This window comes from Cynoglossus semilaevis, chromosome 19 (genome assembly GCF_000523025.1).
Source record: "Cynoglossus semilaevis isolate Cse_v1.0 chromosome 19, Cse_v1.0, whole genome shotgun sequence".
NCBI classification, from domain to species: domain Eukaryota; kingdom Metazoa; phylum Chordata; class Actinopteri; order Pleuronectiformes; family Cynoglossidae; genus Cynoglossus; species Cynoglossus semilaevis.
In genome coordinates, this window is record NC_024325.1 from 10,447,251 (window position 1) to 10,466,649 (window position 19,399).

The 19,399-nt window shown below is 38.2% G+C and overlaps 1 protein-coding gene across 3 annotated transcripts in view; it reads right to left on the reverse strand.

The window, feature by feature from the left end:
• Positions 1–19,399, reverse strand: part of rxfp2a (relaxin family peptide receptor 2a) — a 41,063-nt gene that overhangs the window by 5,937 nt on the left and 15,727 nt on the right. For 2 of the 3 annotated variants that reach the window (XM_008332888.3, NM_001328253.1), the window contains 14 exon segments: positions 14,991–15,062; positions 13,795–13,866; positions 13,125–13,196; positions 12,635–12,706; positions 11,637–11,711; positions 10,557–10,628; positions 9,869–9,940; positions 8,851–8,925; positions 5,632–5,703; positions 5,457–5,528; positions 5,132–5,361; positions 3,841–3,986; positions 1,939–2,034; positions 654–822 (listed from right to left, as the gene is read on the reverse strand). In XM_008332888.3, the coding sequence (XP_008331110.1) occupies positions 654–822; positions 1,939–2,034; positions 3,841–3,986; positions 5,132–5,361; positions 5,457–5,528; positions 5,632–5,703; positions 8,851–8,925; positions 9,869–9,940; positions 10,557–10,628; positions 11,637–11,711; positions 12,635–12,706; positions 13,125–13,196; positions 13,795–13,866; positions 14,991–15,062 (1,367 nt within the window). 3 annotated transcript variants of the gene reach the window in all.

Genomic DNA, 19,399 nt, shown 5'->3' on the forward strand with positions numbered 1-19,399 from the left:
TAGAGATAAACAACAAACAGGGGTGTCTCTTGGAATCAGTTCAGGGGATTCTTCAACAGCCAAGTGATGTAAATCCTGGCACCCACTGAGAGAGAATATCTCTATAATTGATTCATCACTGTTGCCAGACTTACACTGGTTCTCAGTGAGAACACTGCGTTATCCCCCAGACTAATCATGCATTCCTTATGGAGCTGTGGTGTTTGTGGTTTAATGGCCCAGTCTTGGGCACAGGGCTATTCCTTTCTTTGGTAGGTGGTGGGTAAACACAGTACAATACTGCTTAAAGTAGGATCAGTTTCTCTCAGAGAAAACCATAGCTGCATCATAATCACACCTAGATGTAAAACATACAGTTGTAGACATTTCCCATTTAAAGGTACTGGAAAATACCTTGATATTAAAAAAATAATTTCACCTAATATAGAAGACTTTGAATTCTTTGCCAGATTGGACAGTGTACAAATATTTAATTCTTTAAACACAGTTACTTTTGTTTATATATTAATGTAAACCAACTACATCTAATGGGAAAAGACAAATAAAATCTGCAAAGAGTGTTTATAGGAGTGGCATTTATACACTTCACAGGTCAGAAGTCATGTGCTGGCAAAAACAAATAAACTGCAAAATGAGCTTTTGCTTAAATTTACCCAGAAAAATCCCTGTGGAATATCCTTTGGCAGTTGGTTTTTCTTGCCTGTCAGAGTGCAGCGGGAAGCAGACTCCATTACGTCCGTAGTAGTTTCCAAACACTTCCTCATTCATTAGCGGCACAGCAGCTATAATAAAGCCCAGGACCCAGATAGATGCCAGGACCACCTAGTAGAAAAACCAACATCAGTGATATTGACAGGCTCAACATAAAACTCATGACTGTATGTTCTCTGTCAGCAACGAGAAAAAAACATTGTGATTTCCAATGGTTTTGTCACAGCACAATGGAGAAAATGAAGAAACAAAATCATTGTTGATCTCTGAGTACACTTTCTGCTGAAAAAGAAAACTTAACTTCTGTTCTTAACACATTGCCGGTTTGTAACAAGGCTCAATATTTGGCACACGAGAGCATTTACAGGTGAGATTGAATGTTCTTGAAGGTTTGATTATTTTTCTGGTTTGTTATTTCAAAAATACAAGATGTAGCACAATCAGACCTGAATTTGTTTGACACACAAAGCACAATTCATTTTCTGCTATCCTTTTTCTTGCGGGACCAGCAGTTCAACAAATCGACTGGAGGGAAACTTCGTTTTGAAGTGAAGAATTATCCTAATCTGTTGTTGTCTTGTCTGCTTGTTTTGTCTGTGGTGGAGTGCTGGAGAACTAGGAAAATTCAAAAGCCATTCAGAAGGACCATCATTATAAAAAAAAAGGATATTTTTAGGCAAAAACAATCCCCACTCTCCAGAGTGTGTCCCCATGGAATAATTATTGTGTTATTTGTTGTTTTAAGTGAAGTGGAGTTGAAACAAAGCAGAGGACTTCATTTCAAACATCAGCTCAAAACCTTTAAGTCATTCTGATTGAAACTTCATTAGATATCCCGGGTGACTCGACTCAATATGTTTCCGAGGCCATGAGGGCACTGCAGTGTTCACTATTTTATATGTAAATTAGCCTTTTTACATAACTATCTGGGATAAGGCTCAGCACAATAGAACAGTGCAGTAATTAGGGACCAAATCTGGCTTTGTGCGGCTCAGAGTATCTGAGGATCTGACTGTACAGTAAATGAGACACATAAAATTAGACTGTTCGGAGGCACAGCTACATCTAACATTATTGTTCTAAAACCACAGGAGCACAACATCCGGCAAAACATTTTCACAAAAGAAGTTTTAATTGCGCAGCAAGCTTCAACTTCAGTGCTGATTATTAAATCTTTAAAAAGAGTCAGTAAAAATAGGTGCAGGCATTCAGCAGAAATGAACTCACCCCAGTCTGAAGTTTCCCTGGGCGCAGATTGCTGAACGGGAAGACAATAACCAGGAACTTTTCCAGGGTCAGGTAGGTCAGCAGGAGAACGGAAACCTGAGAGAAAAACATTATTACGAACTCTCCCTCGGTACACAGACACAGCCCTACAGCACGATACGTGTTCAATACGTTTCAGTGCTGTCACAGTTACAATGAGCACAAAAACACATGACTAATTCTGTTTGTTAGCCAAGATAAATAAGATTTGATTCCTCTCACTTCACAAAAACTTCAACAAATGTAAATTGCCATTTGTCTACGATGACACAAGCTCGCAAATGCCAAAATGCAACTAACAATGATGTGAGTAAATATGATTTATAGTGTTTTCTGGAGTAAATGAGCTCCATAGATCACTGTTTATGAAATGACTCATGGCATGCAATAAATATTCAGTCATATGAGTCACTTTTTCATTTCTGCGCAGGCAAAAGTCTGTGTGGTTGGCTTTTCTTTGGATAATAAATATATTTAATTTACATCTGCGTGTTATTAAAATTAGTACAACATTTATTTTTAACACAGTTTAGAGTGCAATAAAAAGTTAGGATCCTCTGAAAATTGTTTTATAAATCATCACCAATTTTGTGATCTGATTATGAATTGATACTTAGAGCTACTTCAAAAAAGTTGGAACATTTTGACAGGCCAGGTGGTAAAAGTTTGGAATGAGTAAAAATAATATATTAGATAGAGTATAGAGTCACACGAGTATTAGATGTGAAAAGTATCTGACATGACATATTCAATAAAGGGACTGCATTCATTACTAGACAAAACACGTTCAACTCCTATTTGATAAAAGTGAATTGCAATTTTAGTGCTGCATTAGATAGTTATTGTCTTTGACAGTACAGTTAATAGTTAATAGACTGACGTTCCCTGCACGCAACTGACTGCTTAGCATCATTTATAGACAATGTTGAGTTTTCCTCCTGAGAGTCGGAGAACAATCCTGAGTAATTGCTGCCTAAAGATATAAATGGTAAAGCAGCAGCAGCGGCAGCGGCAGTAATAACTGCTGATAAATGATAAGTTGAAAAAAAAACTGTCTCAGCTTAGTGGGAGGAAGATTTGTATTTAAATACATTGTGCAGGACAGTAAAATTGTAATTTTACTGCTACTTTGAAAAGATGCTGAGGAGTGAACATTACGCTTAGTAATATGAACTGCAGTATTATGTAATATGAACTGCATCATATTTGATGTTACTGTGACAGATCATCAGAAATGTCTGTAAAACTGGACCATTAGCTTTCATTAGGAACCAGACACCGAGCAGCGGGCTGCCTACCTCCCGCCACAGAGTGGAATAACCAGGGCTTTTCACTGTTTCAAAAAAGAGGCCGCAGTGTGAATTACAGGATTTGTCCAAATCCAGAGCGTAGAGCTGAATCTCTTCAAACGGAAACCTAAAGGTCATGTGTAACAGTTTTTTTTCAACATTACAGATTTGATATGGTGAACTTTTTATGTTTTTTTCTGGAGGGTAAGCTGTGCTAGTCTAAAAATTAGCGCTCCTTAGCTATGATGAGGTACTCACAGTCATTTGCTCACAGCATAAAATGGCGGACGTTCAGTTTAACCAGCTGCAGTGCAAATATTCCAGTGACGACTTAAGCTAATGGAATCAAATGATGCTTAGTCGGCCACGGCGTCATCTGAGTTCTTGGACAAGGCCTTTACGGCTGCCGCCAATGTTTGTCAGTTTGACAAAGTGCACTCAGCAGCGCTGGACACGGCGGACAGACCGAACGTCTGCAACCCTGACCTGACCTCGGCTTGGTGTCTGGAGCACCAAGAATCACATCAGCATTAATGTGGTTTTTAAGCAACCTGTGCCATAAGCGGGATTTTACCTCTGAGGAGAGCATGGCCAAAAAACCAATGGTGCGACACTCCACACTCTCCATCCACAGCAGGGCATTACGATTGTACTGCCCTCGAAACTTGACATCGAACACCCCGACGAAAAAGAGGTACACACCCATGAGGCAGTCGGCACCTGGGTGGAGAGAGTGGCAGCACATGGTTACACCAAAAAGAAGTGGAGTTTTCATAAACCTTCTTGGTGCTTTTAGTTTGAAATCTCTGTCAAAATAAAACCTGGAAAAAGAGTGGGTTTGAAAGGATTTATAGGTAAAGCAGACCAAAGAACTGTGGAGGAGGTTAGACTGGCTGAGAATACAAAAGTGAGATTCCAAGTGGCAGGAGAAGAAATCCAAACTGGCAGCTCTCAGCTTCGAACAATAAAAGACCCATTTTAATGTACCGTCCCACTGATTATGCCCCTTAAATGGTCGTTATTATTTTCAACATAATGCAACGTCATAGACAATCCCTAGTTGCATGTATAATTCAAAGAAGTTATAAAATAAAAATTTACAATACTCACACAGGGAGCAGTGAATCTAAAGATTTATTTTTTAAATTAATTTCCAATGAACTTATGAACTTATGAAAAGCTTCCAAAACCATGACATAGTCAAACAAAAAAAAAATAGAAATGAGCAAAACAAATTACTTTAATAATTCTAACTGACTGGAACAATTGAAAAATATAATTTTGATTTAATGTCAGACAGTATTTTTTTATGTTTTATAATCTATCAATATTAAAAAGTGTGTGTCACGTCATCCATTTAACATCACATAAAACTAGCGATGGACGTCATAAAATGTTTAGGTAAACAGATGATGACAAAGGCAATGACTCAGGTCCATCCATTTGTGCAGTGAAACATCCTTCACTTGTGCCTTAAGATTGATGGAAGGATTTTATGGTGAGATAGTGGTATCCCTCAGGCAGCCGTTTGAAATACAGACCTTTAAAAGCCATCCATCTTCTGTAGTAAATGTTATAATCAGGGCAGGTCAGCATCTGCCTGTGTGATAGATGAATTTGATTTTGCATAATTTAATTTATGGGGTTCATCTTGTAATTTGATTGGCCCATAAGTCTTGTGATTCCTCCTACTGTCACAGAGATTTTTTAATTTGTATCAGGTAAGATTGAATTACTTTTTTTTTTTTCTTCTTCTTTTCACTTTGCAAGCAAGAGCAGATCATGTTTGTGTATATTTTATGATTGTTCTTTTGGATGTTATTCTTTTAAATCTTTATGGTTAAAGAAGGGTGTTGTTTACTCACAGCACAGAACTTTGATACATGCAGCGTGTAGATTGTTCTCGGCTCGGATCAGCGACCTCATGCCGATGACAAAGAGGTTACCGAAGCACGTGATGAAGGCAATGACCCACACAGACACCCGCAGTACTACGTTAGCCAGCAGGTCCTCAAATGAAGATATCCCATCTGTGTTGGGTTTACAGGACCTGACATGGGGGGCATAGGAGCAGTACTGGAACTTCTTGAAGTATCTGAGAGGGAAAAGGAAAAGAAAAAGTTGAAACATGAGTGATGCACTGAAGAAAAAAAAAAGCTGAGGAGACATGTCCTGGGATCGTGTACTAACATGTGTGACAGGTTCTTCATGGGCAGAAACATCTTAGTCTGAATGTCTGGGATCTCGATCCCTTCTAGTGCCCTGCAAAAAGAAAAACACTTTTCGTCATCCTACGGGTGGCTGAAATGGGTGCGTAGGTGTGTGTGAGATTATATGTGTGCGCGCGTGTGTGTGTGTTACTCACAAGGACTGAAGCTGTGTCAAATGATTAAAGTGGCTGGGCTGGATTTGGAGAAGGGGATTGTGGGAGACATTTCTGTAACGAGAGACAACGATGACACATTCAGAGAAGGCTGTCAGAACAAAAAGTTTGTGGGAATAATTGAAAAGAAAATCTGGCATCTTTTGTTTTTAGCCTTTAGAGAGTGTAAGACAATGATGTGACTCACACTGGATAACAACAATGTCGCTGATGAAGACGGAGGCCTTTTCACATCAGCTGCTTTGTTTGGATTCAGTTTTACACCCTCTGACTTTAACAAGTTTCTTTTTGGCTTCTGCTGTGTTTAGACTTTGTGTCTTTTTCTTTTTGCTTAAATGTTTTATTTTATTGCTTTTTTTTTGGTGTCTTGTAATTATTAAACTTATTGCAGTTTAAATTGTTTCATTAGTTCCTAATATAGCAATTACAGTTTTTATTAGATGCCTAAGAATACACTACTGTTGTGAATAATGACTTCCTCAATGCATCTGTATGTTTGGGTTCACGTTGCCTTGGCAACCAGGAATAAAACTAGTCACCAGAAAACTTCTAAAGAATGAGACTACACGCTCTATAGCGGTGTGTTCCGTGTATATAATGTCACCTAAAATATAATGTCAGACAAAAGCAAACACTGGTCATGTGATTAAGTCAGTGAACACTTCATTCATTTTCTACCACATTCTTTACAGGATCACAGTCCAGGGCTGGACACAACCTGGAATGTCACCCACAGAGGACACATTTATAGAGAGACTCGGTCACACTGTGGACTGTGGGTGAAAACCAGAATTCACACCTCTCTAGACGTAACTGATTTCTAATAGAGGTCCCAGTGTTTTACTTTTTCTTTTGCCACAAATGAACAAAGCAGACAGATCTTCAACCGATGAGGAAAGTGTCCCGACCGCGATGGTATTTAGAGGTTGTATGTTTAAATATGTGGAAACATCACACTTTCTGGGACGCCTGGAAGACAAGAATAACACAAGGTCAGTGCAACGTGTCGAGGGAGCCTTTGCGCTTGTCTCTGACTGAAGTAGATAAAAACCATCTTATTATCACCATGTGTTTGCCTCACTGAGCATAGAAAATGAATTAAATATGGGTGTAGAGGAGCTCTGCTAAAGTCTTGGACAGCAGGTGATGCATATGAATGAATTGTAAATCAGTGTCATTTGCATCGTAGACAAAGTACTACAGCTGTTTTCATCGCATATGGTGTCAACACATTTGATTTTTTTTCAGGTTCTAATTGTTTTATTGCGATGTTTTTATTTTATCCTGGATGTAGAAAACTACGCCCTACTTATTAAAATGTCAGTGGATTCACGGACCATTAAAGTAATTAGCGGTGGGCAAATCTGTGAGGTCTTTCACATTGTGTGGTCACCTGTGTGTCAGGGTATGGATGTGTGAAGGACAATAAAACTGTGCTGTAATTTTTTCCGTTTTTCTTTTTCTTTACTGCTGCAAAAAAGAACAACTGGGCTAAGAACAGAAAAATAGGTCCCAGGCATACAGTGTGTAAGCTTAGGTACTGCTGAGACCCTGAGGGGTCTTGATGGACGAGAGTATAGTTTTTATCAGGGGTGTCAAACTCATGTTGGCTCAGGGGCCACATACAGTCTGATTGGATGTCAAGTGGGCCGGACCAGTACAATCATAACATAACATATAAATAACAACAAGTCCTTGTTTTTCACCTTTGTTTTCATGCAAATAAGTATATTAGAAAATATTCATATTTAATAGAATATAATTTGACAAAACATAACTAACATGAAGTGTTTATGTATTTTCTACTTTCTAAATTTATCAGTCGAACCCCACAGGCACACGGGCCGTATGTCTGACACCCCTGGTTTAAATTACACACAGCCAAACATCTCAGCCAGATAGGGTTTTTTTCTGATTAGTGTGCAGTGGGCTGTGCATCAGTGACAATAATTCACTGTCATCTGCATCTGCTTTGCCCCAACGTGAAACCCAGACATTGTGTTATCAGGTTTTCAATATTGGAGGAACAACCTAACCTAATTATAATGTAGCCCTACAGCAACCCGAGCGGTATAAAAAACTAAATGAAATGTTAACTGTAATGTATAACTCATTTATGATGCAAACCTAAACAAAACACTGTTGTGGATTTCTGCATGAGGAAACTTAAAACTTTAACTATAATTTTATATGTAATATATTTAATATATTACATAAAATCAACCACCCATGAAATAAACCAGCCCACCACGGTAGAAATGAAGAAAAATCTCATCAACTCCATAACAGCAATATTCATGAGACAACAGTAAATAGTAGATGAATTGTCAATATTGGAAAGTCTAAATCTGTAAATAGATTTACAAAACAACGTTTTTTTGTAGTGCTGTATACATGGTCATACTGTACCAGTTGCCCTCAAACAGTGGCCCACAGTGCCAATCTGGCCCACGTGCCACATATTTGAAGCAGTGTGCTTATCTGCACTCTGTGCATGTTTGAAATCCTAAAATCTTTGATGCACCCTGGTCCTTTGTGTCTATGTTTAAAACGCTTCTATATATAAATATATATTTAAAAAGCTTTTACTCCTTCCCCTCATATATGTTTCCAGTTCTTTGCAGAAGTTTCGCTTTGTTTCATTTGAGTGTTCACTTAAAGTTAGGGGAAAAACAGAAATGGTATTTTATGTTATTTCAGAATATTTCTGTTAGTGTTGTTTTGGATGAAAAAGTCATTGGTTTTAAATACGACCGACTTGTTTGGATTTCCTGTTTACTGTGTACTGCACGGGTATTTTCCAGATACAAACATTTAACCTTGGAATATTCTTGGAGTGTAAAGACCTACATGTGACCCAATAGGAAGCACTCTAGTGTAAAACGACACCGAGAACCAGCGTTTAACAGCTCTTTAAAGGGTTCTCGATGAACCACTTTTCGTTCTGGTTTAAAACACGATCACATCTCTCACGAAAAGGTCATCACAAGGTTTTCATTTCACATAATTTGCCCCTTCAATGTTCCTATTTTCTTTGCAAGCGAAAAGTGCAGACAGAGAGATAAAGTTATGGCCTTTGAATCCAATTGAAAGCTAAAGACTTAAATAGTATTTCGTCTCCTGCTTTCCCCATAATACATTCCTGTTATAATCCCCAGATAATGAGTCACACCTCTGCCTGGGCTGAGATCAGATACTCACAGTCGAAGGAGAGAGTTGGAAAGGCTTTTAAAGGTGTTTTTTGGCAGCTCTCTTATCCGGTTGCTGGACAGATTCCTAAAATGGGGGGCGGGAGGGAACCAAGGGTAAAATACAAAATCAAATTGGAAGAAAATGCATTCATTCTTTACTAAACATGAATAGTGGAAACAATAACTTGCACACACACTGAGTTTTGACTAAATATTTAATTAAAATAGAACTTTAAAGGGAGGAGATTACATTTACAGGACAGTTTTTTTAACCAGCTTTCCATGTGGTCTACCATCAAGTGATGTATTTGAAATTCAATTTATTTAAATGAATATTAATCTATGGACTATTTTAACATAAGTCTTTAACAGGCTGGAATGTGTTTCTGCTGATTTATCTTTATTTTATGTTTATTAAAATTATATTGTAATTGAGAGGATACATGGTTGACAGTTTAATTCTATTTAACTTCTACTATACTACAGTTATGATATTTTATACTGTGTAATTCATTAGAGTGCAATCCAGAATGATGGCATTATTATTGAGGGTTGTTTTTGGTTTACTGTGAGTCCCTCCTGTGTGTAGAACCACACAGACTGTTTCTTCTGTTTTTCACCTGTTCCCTCATTAGGTCCAGATCTGTTTCCACTGCTCTGTCAGACTGTCACTGGGCCTCACCAGCCTCAACATTTCCTCACTCGCCTGTTTTTCAGTTGTGTTTGATCCTGGTAGTTTCTTTTTCAAACGTGTCAGTGTCTGTTTAACTTTTTTAGATTCTTTTTTTTTTTTTTTTTTTTTTTTACAGATTTTCCATTCTTTTGCCTTTTACAGTGTACATTCCAGTAAGTTTTGTCCCTGGTCTTCATACATTTTAATAAAAAAACAAAACACCACTTTCTTTTCAGACACATCATCACAGATATTAACGTAGACATCTCACTCTGTACAGACACAACCATCAAGACTGCAAATAGATTTTTTTTTCATTGATAATGTGACTGCAATGAGAAAGAAAATGACTTACAATTCAGTAAGTTTCCACAAGGACAGGAAAGTGTTTTCAGGAACTCTCTTAATCATGTTGTCCATTAGAAACCTGAACAAAGACACAGTTGTTGTTGTTGTTGTACGAAATGACACAGACAAACTTCCAACCTCACTGCTGAGCTGTTGTGTTCATGTGTTGCATTTATCACGTTTGTGTTGTGAATGATGGTTGTTGCTGCAGCTGCCTTTTAGGCCAAGTCACTCTTGGGTGATCAAGTGATTTAATCTCAATGGAGATTTTACCTGTTAAATATATGTATGCAGGTTTAAAAATAAAGCTGAAAATTATTAGCAGGGCAGACATGGTGTTTTAGGATGATAACTTAAGATGAGAATATTGTTGCAAATATATAAAAAGTTCACAAGGCTTTACTGAAGGCTACGTCCATTTTTAGAAACATCCTGTATGTTCTACTTGTCTGACTCATACAATCGTCTCCAGGCAGGTGGGTGCCTCTCAGGTAAATATGTAGCTTGGTGCCAGAGGAGTAGAGATGGGGGGGTGCCCTTTATGAACGCAGATCAGTGTTTACAAAGTACCACAGAAATACAGTGTATGAGTGGAAACAGCTCCCCTTAAAAAACAGATCATTCCACTTGTCAGATATGCAAATGAACTCCTTAGCTGTTCTATTTTTAAATACACTTTAAACAAAGGTACTCACAGAACCCTGAGCTTGCTGCAAGTGTTCAGGAGGGAGTAATTGAGAGTTTGAATCTGGTTTCCCTCGAGATCCCTGCAGAAAGAAGGGAAAACAAGTTCAGAAATCCTGCATGCTCGAACGAGACACTCGAACCTTGAAATACAGACGTCGCTTTTCAAAAAGGAACGAGACACTGACGTGGTTGTGTCTTGTCATTGGTGGAAACAGACAGAACATTAGAAAGGGAGCCGAATGATTGTTTTCTTCAGGATTTTAACAGCAGAGTAGAAGAGCTGTGCGACACCATGCTGCTAACAGCTGATCGTATGGCCCACAGATAGTATGGGGTCATTACAATTCCATTTCTCTGCGCACTCCAATTTACACCTGGACCAAAAATACCAGGTCGAGCTGACCCACCGCAGTGACATCCGCTGAGAGCACTTCACAGCTCATGAAGTCTGTAGGGCCACTCATCGCCGCCTCATACCACCGGCTACGCAATCCCCATCACCTCCACTTCTCATCTGATTTGATGCACGCACGCAGTCGGAGAGTTCACTCCTTCAGATGAATCGTTCAGAGCAGTGCTTTTCAAACTTTTCACACTGTGTTCCAACTCCAAATATTTGGCCCTTCAAGTATTATGACCATCATTATTGCATCAGCACAGGCCTATCCTGTTCAGTTGAGTACTTGTAATGTAATTGTAGCCTATTTAGCAGCCAAAGCCACAGTGTACAGTACCATGGAGTAGCACTGCAAGAGCACTTACTCTAGGTAGAATTTTTAAAATCACACAGAGCCACACACAATCCTTTCAAAAGCAGTATTTAACAACAAAAAGTGACAAAAAACAAATTCTGTCTGTCACCACTAGAGGAAGTCCAAGTACCACTGGTGGTACATGTACCATAGTTTGAGAACCACTGCTTCATATGCATACAGATCCACAAATGGTTTCAGACACTGCAGCATGTCCAATTTGCACATCGGGATGGACGCGACCCAGAACAGAAGCAGGGATCCTTGTTATTACGAGACACCCCCCCCACCCCCACACACACACAAATACAAATACACAAAGTGGATAAGACTTACAGCCAGTCTAAGGAAGGCATGTGCTGGCAGAAGCTGGGGTGAGGAAGCTGCTCCAGTGAAGTGCCCACCATAGATCTGAAACAGATACACACAGGTATTTTAACACTTGACTTAACAACAACAACTAAAATAAATATTATTAAACTATAATATTCTCAAAGTCCAGTTCTTGGACCTACGCTAGATTTCAGAATAACATTTTATTATTTTTTTCTTAAAAATGCAATGTTCCTAAAAACTTTCACACAAAGGTAAAGAGTAATTTATAGCTGATATTTTGATAATTATTTTTGAAAACGCTGTATTGGAAACGCTTTAGAAACACTAAGCTCTAGCCTCGAGAAGCAGAAGCCCAGGACAGAGGGAGTTGTTGAACTGAATGATCTTCTGTTCTGGGGCAGCTCTGACCATCACCACAGAGTGTGCCAAAGCACATTTCTGTGCGTCAAGTAAGAACTTGAAATGTTTCCAATTGATTCCTGTTGTTGACATAGCTGAGCATGGAGAGAATAAGTGCAGTGGGACGATATGAGTGGACATGAAGCCAGAGGCTGCAGAACAATATTTCACGCTGTTAACAGAGAACAGAGTAAGAATGAGGAAGAGGAAGATGACACAATATTTCTCAGGAAAATGACCAAACTTTCTCCTTTTATTTACAAAAACTCTGAATTTAGTTTTTGAACAAGTTGACAATGTGTGTCTCGTGTTCATCAACATGAACGACAGAGACGTGTCTGAGCATGAACTGAGGTGTGAGATCTAGCACTACAAATTATTAGCACGCAATTAAAAAGGGACCCGACAGGCCCCTGATTTCCTTTAAGCATTTGGATAACGTGGAGAAATGAGACAAATAAAGTGTTTAATTATTTATTAATCAACTACATCAGAAAAAAGGGATTCTTTTATTGTCAAACTAAAAACAAATCGTGTGAAAGTACCAGATTAAAAGTCCGACATGTTGCTGATGTTGGGTAAGAATTGATTTTACTCACAGATACACAAGAGACTGCAGCCCAATGAATGTGTCCTGAGCCAGAATCCTCAGTGGATTGTTATCCAACATTCTGGCAAAATTATACATATAAAAAGTCAAACACAGAATAACAAGGGTTTGTTTATACACTAAATGCTTTTTACTTAAAAAAAACAACCTATTTTCTCTATATTAGCTGTTTTTTTTAGCTTGTAGCTAACATTTGTGTCTCAATGAAAGATTTTAAATAGTTCATTTTATAACTGTTTTGGCTAAGGGTTATCAGCAAACGTGTCTCAATATGTTTTTGGCTAACCCTGAAAGAACTGTTTGCTTGATGTTGAACACACGTTTTTTCTTTTTACTTCTTTTTAGTTTTCTGTCAAATACATTTCAGATGATTAATTGACTCCATACTTATTAGTCTTATCTAAATTCTTTTCATATTCTGATGTGTCATTTCTAAATGTAATGTACAGTATGTGTGTGTGTGTGTGTGTGTTACTCACAGCCACTCTAACTGGTGTAGGTCACCAAACACACCAGGACTGAGGGACGATATCAAGTTATCACTGAGGAACCTGACCACAAAAAAAGAGCCATGGGAATTTAAGGATATTTTACCATTTTATTGGGACCATTAAAAAAGTGCTCATTTTTAAACACTGTGATTAAAATATAATATAAACTTTCTTTAGCAGATTCAGAAAGCTTCAGTCTACCAGTACTGTTCCTTTACTCCAAATACAACTGCACAATCAACAAGCCAGATGTTACTTCACTGAGCAACATCTGATTAAAAGATTGTTTAACCATGTAAATTTAGTCATTAAAAGTTATTGCAGACTTGGAGAAGGAAGAACAAAAAAAGACCAAACAATTTCCTTTTGGTTGAATAACTTTTTGCCTTAATTTTTTTTTCCAGAGGTGCCACAGGTGCCCATGTCTTATTAAGACTTTATCTCCCTGTTGAGAACACAGTTATATTTTCTCTTCAGGCTGTGTGAAGGCCTACTCTCTGGAAGATGGTTCTTTTTAAATTGAAATTTAAAACAATTCATAAAAAATGAGCATCTGTGTGAGGAGCTCTTTGGAGAAAAATGACATCAAATGGAAATTAAATTCACTCTGTTAATCCAAGAAGGTAAAACTGTGTGGAAGTGGGCAAGACGTACTTACAGCCTTTTTAATTTGTGTAGGCCTCGGAAAGCGTGTCTGGAAATAAACTGCAGGCTGTTGTTTTGAAGAAATCTGAGAAAAATAAAGGTAAAACAATATATTTTAATAGGAGGAAATTATGAGTTTGTTCTTTTCACCTGAAACTCATGAATACAAACATGATTTCTCTCTCTCTCTCACACACACACACACACATGCTCTAACACTGTGCCAAAGTGATGACGACCCTGTTGTTAGAGTAATATCCTAATTATCAACCAGAACACATGTATTTCTGTCCCTCTTTTGGACAACAATGACAGGATAATACACTAATCAGCATGCGGCATTCTCCACAACAACACACGGGACAGTCGTCTGCACAGAACAATCACATGCAAAACATGCAAATTCTGACTCTTAAAAGCAAAGATAATAACCACCTGGCTCCTAACGACACTTCAGTGACCTGTCGTTTGTGTTTAAAGTTTTAAAATGTTTGTAAAATCCTTGTGAACTTCCGTTGCTTTTAAAAATGTGTGCAGTTTTATCTTACAAATGTTTCAATAGTTTTCTGTCATGACTGTTACTTTCACATTTACGTTCCATTGGGGGCAGTGTTCTTTGTGTTGAATGCATCTCCTTTTCTTCTTAACATTCCATAAGCCAATGAGGCCTTCTTTTTTCACAAGTGATCCAAATATAATTTATATTACATATACTGTACATAAAGTTTTTGCAACCCACAAAGGCATTTATATTACATATACATAAAGTTTTTGCAACCCACAAAGGCACCATTGATTTTTGTGGTTCCTATGGGGCTCAAACTCAGGACCTTCAGGCCACCATGATAACCACTACACTATGGAACCACAAATACACATATAGCATATTTTCCGGACTATAAGTCGCAATTTTTTTCATCCTGTGGCTGGGTTTGCGACTTATACTCAGGTGTGACTTATATATCAAAATATATAATTTACATCATATGAGGTTGTACTTTTCCCTGTAACATAGTAATAGATGCACCAAACATCACATCCTGGTCCTGTGTCAACCAGAGAGCTAACAGATAGCTTATCAAATCAAATGTGCGCTACAGCACTCTCTCAGACTACAGAGAACATTTAAGCCGTAAATTCTAGAAGAATAAAAAACAGCTGCGTGTGATAAAATATATTTTAAGGATGTACATGAACAGCAGTACTTACAGTCTCTGTAGGGCAGGGTATTCTGAGAAAACAAAATCAGTCAACACTTGAATCCTATTGGCCCTCAGTGACCTGTAAAGGAAGTCACAGCGTGCACGTCAAAGGAGAACCGCAGAACGGAGGGTTCATAAACACACACCTGGCGAGCAGTTAGATCCAAACAGAGGCAGTGAGGACGATAACAATCTGAGCCATTGGACAAAAAAACTCATTGACAACAAGACTCTCTGTGTCTAAAACTGTGGCCACACCATGAATGGATGCAGCTGCAAAAAACTCCAAACTTGAGGAAAATAAATACAAATTCTGCTTCATGTATAAAAACAACACAAATCTTTTAACATTGTACTAGTTTACATTGAACAACTTTATTTTTTATGTTTCTGCTAAGGGTGACTGTAACAACTGTACCAGGAAGGAGACTCAAACACAGGATTTTGGATCAGGAATGCTGGTTAGACCCAGTCTTCACAGGCTTTAGAAATGCAGAGAGAACTTAAAGAAAGACTATCAAAAACCATAGGTTAAAAAATAAGATAAATGACATGAAAAGATCTGCGAGTTAAACTCATATTAGCAATTCAAAGTAGAGCAGAGTGATTTTAGACAAATATTAAAGGAAAACCAAATATAATTGGACAAATATGATCATGATTAATGTTCTTTGTTTTAATTGGCAGGGACACACCGTAAATTGTTGTTATTAAATTTCAACATTGTTTGAATCCCTTCAGATAACCACCATGTTCCCATTTTTAGCAGATTGGATTAGAAATATCAGATTTGCACACAGAGATGATATTCATTAATTTCACTCCGTCTGATTAGAAACAAGAAACAGAAGCATCTGCTCTGGAAGAGTTGGCTACTTGCTGAAACATTAGTGGAGAAGAAAATAAGGAAAAACAGGAAGCAGGGTTAGAAGCTGAGATAATTAGCCGACTAAGTCCCAGTCAGAGCAGCACTTGGTTTAATCCCTCTACAATAACAGCCTCGGCTGCACAGGCTCTGACTGAAGCTGGAGCAGTAATGGCTTCCACAGCCACGGAGGAGGTCAGGTGCTGCAGCTGGAATTACAATGACACTACGCTTGACTGGGCCTGACATTCATTTAATTGACCTGGGAGTTTGATGATCACAGAGATTTGGGAATTTGGACCACCAAGCATTAAAAAATAATACATTCTTTCCTAAAAGTCAACCAGTTTGAGGGGAAATAAATAAAATGGATAAATATGAGACATTTCATGGAAACAGCCACTAGGGGTTGGGTGTATGTTGTATCCGAGGAACAACAGAACGACTTCCATACCAAATCTGTCACATTTTGATCTGATAAAAAAGAGATGAGATTTTCCATCTGCTAAAAAGAAACACCAGCTCTGAGCAGGTTCTTTACCTGCACTTCTCTTCTTTAAAAACTGCTCCTCTTCAGCCTCATGTGATAATCCGGCGGCTGTCAGACGGGGTATTTGTACCTTTCTTCTCTTCTCCCCTCAGGTTTTTTCTTATTGATTTGTGATCCATCATTTCAGAACTTTAAGTCAGTATTTCTTTGATAGGAAAACATGGTATTATGATTGGTGGGAAGTGTCAGCGGGAGGAGAAGGTGGGAGCTTTACTGAAAGAATTAACGTTGGCATTAAGTCCTCTGTCACTAGCTAACTAAGCAGAAGATTTCTATCTCTGTAGATAAAATAAAACACCACTAAGAGACATTCCTTTAATTCTGAGACAGGCAACTATAAAATATAACCAATTTATTTAATGTGTATTTAATGGATTTAATGTGCATTTTTAAATGTTGACCAAATACGCTTTTTAATTTTATTTTCTGCAGAATATTGCTGTACTGGCCTAACCCACTACACTCTACAGGTGTTTGGCAATCGTAATGACAGCATTCACGCTGTGCGGTAGTGAACTTAGCTTTAGCATTAGTTACAGGAGATATGAGATATTTGGTTTTCTACTATCAAACGATATCTATTTTATTCATGTTCCACTCCCGTTTCATGATAGGGTTTTATTAAGAAATGCGGTCAGTTGTTCGGTTTTAGCTTAGCCAACAACAACTTCCGGAAAAATATACGTCAGGCATCCTCTTATGTCCTGTTTCTCAGCACGTCATGCCCTCTGTTGTCTGAACAGAGCAATTGTACTCATCAACAACCAATCGTGCAATTACACATCAGTTGCAATTGCGCCCTCCGTCAACATAGGGCCCAACGTGCAGACAAAGTTTTAGCCGAAACTGGATGTTGGCGGAGCTAAAACCAAACAACTAACCGCATTTCTTAATAAAATCCTATCATAAAATGTGTCACTCCGCTACCCTACCCTTGTGGAACTGTCATATCTGTCATGAAATGTATAGAGTGCAGTCGGTTTGGCCAGTAGACGGCAACATTCTGCAGAAAATACAATTTTATAATAAAAACAGCTTTGCCACGCTGCCAAACAACAACAACAACAAATAATAACATCCATCCATCCATCCATTTTCATCCGCTTATCTGTTACCGGGTCGCGGGGGCAGCAGTAGCCACCCAAATCACACTGCACCGCACCAACCTAACCCTTCCTGCAGGTGGTGAGTCCACTAGAAGGTACCAACCGCCCTAACCGGGATTTGAACTTGCCCAGGAGGTGAACCCTGGGGTTTCACACCAATGACAGAGACATTGCCTCTTGGGCCAAAGTGCCACCAAATAATAATAATAATATCAAATAATAATAATGCTTTAGATTAACCTCTCCGTGGTTTATGTTTCATGAAAAGCTTTTTTGTCCTAAAATAAACCTGGATATGAAAAATCAATAATGTGGCTACTTCACACTGGCTTCACGTTCAAGCCTTCAAGTTCGGTGTAGAACACACAAAGCTGACAAGGCCAGGATTTGTTTTACAGTGCGGGGACCTTGTAAAACTATTGGTTATTCTGGCTCTTTAGGTATCGAGTTTGTACTGGATGTAGTGTACTGTACCATCAATCTTCGACAAAAACCCATTAACAAGCACCAGGGTACGTCAGAGAAGTCTGTAGGATAATCACTTTTAGCATTTTTGAAACAGAACAGCAAACCCACAGAGAGTGTAAAGGAAGAATGTTCCAACTACTGAACCATAAACATTAATGTTTGGCTGCAGGTGACGACAAATTCAAAACATTTTTGCTTTTAAAGAAGTTGTCTGAAAAAGGCCTGAGGGCCAGGCTCTTCAACTAATAATTCATTTTTGGGAGGGAAGCAGTGGGTGGGAGCGCTCGGGGAGGGGGAGTTAGAGAGTGAGGGTTGGTGTACAGCTGTGATTGTTGTATGTGGGTGCCTCTGCACACGTACAAGTTAATATAGGCAATACTTGTGTTCATTTTGACTAGATTTGATTGGATTGGACCAGTTTAGATGAGATCAAATCAAATCAGATCAGATTAGTTTAGAATAGATGTAATTGAAACGACACTGGGGAAAGTGGCACGTTGCAGCAACAAATAAATAGGAGACAATAAAAAGTTTAATTAAAATTCATTGCATTAATATGCATTAAAGCTGTTTAGTTATTGATAAGTTAGATAGATAGATAGATCGATAGATAAATAGATTTAAAATATAAACTTTTCGATTAACAGTACACTAACATGAAGGTATTTCCAGAGAAGAACCAGAAGAAGTCACAAACACACAATCTGAATGTACCATCTACTGTTACATACATAAATAAATATAATTGAATTACTGTTAAAACTCCAATAAAAACCACCCTGACTGCTGCCTAGAAATGCATCCTCAGAGAGTAAATAAGTCTTAAATAAAACAGGAAGTCTATGACAACTGTTGGACAGAGATGGAGAACAAATGGGTGTGAACAGATGGAAGAAGGCAAGAATAAATGGCGTGAAAGCAGCTGATCAATAAAAACTGTTAACATTAACATTGATGAAATAAGTTTTAAAGAGAGGGAAAGTACAGTCAAACATCCTGGAATTCTGATACCACGGTATTTTGGAGCTAAGATAGGCAACTAGAAAATATAATAATAGCCTCGTGCATGAGCCAGATGATCACCACAAGAAATCAACTCAAATAGTTCAAATATGGCTTAAAATATCTTCATTATGACGTGGCATTTAAAGGTCACTCCTTTCAAATCTGTGTCTCTGTGGTGTCCTCAAACAAACGTCCTGTCTTTGCAGCTGTTTTTATGCTAACACACAGAACCACACACAGTGGCTACTAAATATATACAGTCAACATCCTGTACTGCAGCTGCATTGACTCTCACTCTCATTCTCAAACAAACTTGCCAAGAGTTTGACCAAAACATCTGTCTTTACCGAGATTTCAGTCATATTTGCCAAGCATAAAATTTAAAGTTTAACATGAGCTACTCATGTTGCTTAACTTGCAGT